This window comes from Perkinsus marinus (assembly GCF_000006405.1).
Source record: "Perkinsus marinus ATCC 50983 genomic scaffold scf_1104296930360, whole genome shotgun sequence".
NCBI classification, from domain to species: domain Eukaryota; phylum Perkinsozoa; order Perkinsida; family Perkinsidae; genus Perkinsus; species Perkinsus marinus.
This window is the reverse complement of record NW_003216128.1, coordinates 1-1,111: the sequence shown is the minus strand read 5'-3', so window position 1 is coordinate 1,111 and position 1,111 is coordinate 1. Positions and strand designations below refer to the sequence as shown.

Sequence of the window (1,111 nt, the reverse complement as noted above, 5' to 3'; positions counted from 1 at the left end):
AGAGCCTGTTATAGACGACCTGTACTTATATTTGACGCCCTGTATATTTGTGTCGCTATGTATAGCCTTCGACCCACTGCGAAGCTATGATCGTTTAATATCATCAACCGGCCCCTCTCTCAAAGCAAATCCACCGCCAGCCTCCTCAACTTTAAAAGCGATTCACATCCACGATACAAGAATCGCTCTGTAATTGTATTATTCACCCCACGACGAGGTTTTCACTGAAAAGCTTGTCGGCTTTCATGGACAATGAGTGTATACCGCACTGAGCAAAGTATCTTGTGAAACGAGTGGACGATACGTATGCTCGCCACAACTAATGAGACGCAGTCATCAAGGTTATGGATCGTGGATGTTATGACAGCTCGTGAGTCGCCGATTGTGCGAGTCACACTCGAAATGTGCCTTCTTAGTCATCCAGTTAGTCTCAGCTTACCGCCGCTCATTTGCATTTATCTATGATGGCTTCACGGACTTTCTCCGCTGTTTTCGTCGCTCTCTGTGCTTTCCAGGACATCAATTCCGTGACGGGCAACGCCAATGACTGCGACACAGAGTGTGCCACAACTTACCCTGGGTCATATTGTAAGTATTGGAAGACGCCGAGCACCTGCTTCGGCTCGGTTGCCCGTGCTTCTGCGGCACGAGTGGACCGACTGAGGCTCTCCGAGGTTCCACGTCCTCTGCTGCAGTCACGGATGAGGTCACTGAGGCCGCTACAAGCGAAGAAGGTACGACAGCAGCTCCCGAAGCAACGAGTACGACTGGTTCTGAAGCTACTGTCGATGCCACAGTAGCGGCCAGTACAGCTGCGGTGACCGATGAGGTGGCTGTCACTACTGCACCTCCTGTGACTGGCGAAAAGACCATCAGCACGGCAGCTCGGGAAGCTCCCGGTAGAGACAAGGATGACTCTGATGCTACCACCAAGGTCGCTACGGAGGCTGCAACTGTCACCACTACGATCGGTGCTCCTGTTGAGCCTACTACTACTATAACGTCCCCTTTCCCGGTCAGCACAGCTGCTGTGACCGATGAGGTGGCTGTCACTACTGCAGCTCCTGTGACTGGTGAAGTGACCATCAGCACGGCAGCTGGGGAAGCTCCC

General features: G+C 52.6%; 1 protein-coding gene across 1 annotated transcript; it reads left to right on the top strand.

Moving 5' to 3' along the window:
* Window positions 1-464: 464 nt before the first annotated feature.
* Pmar_PMAR001447 (hypothetical protein) lies at window positions 465-734 on the top strand (the record flags this gene model as incomplete). The annotated part of the gene is made up of 1 exon (XM_002787092.1): window positions 465-734. A coding segment is annotated over one exon (270 nt), but the record flags the coding sequence as incomplete, so codon positions are not given.
* Window positions 735-1,111: the final 377 nt, after the last annotated feature.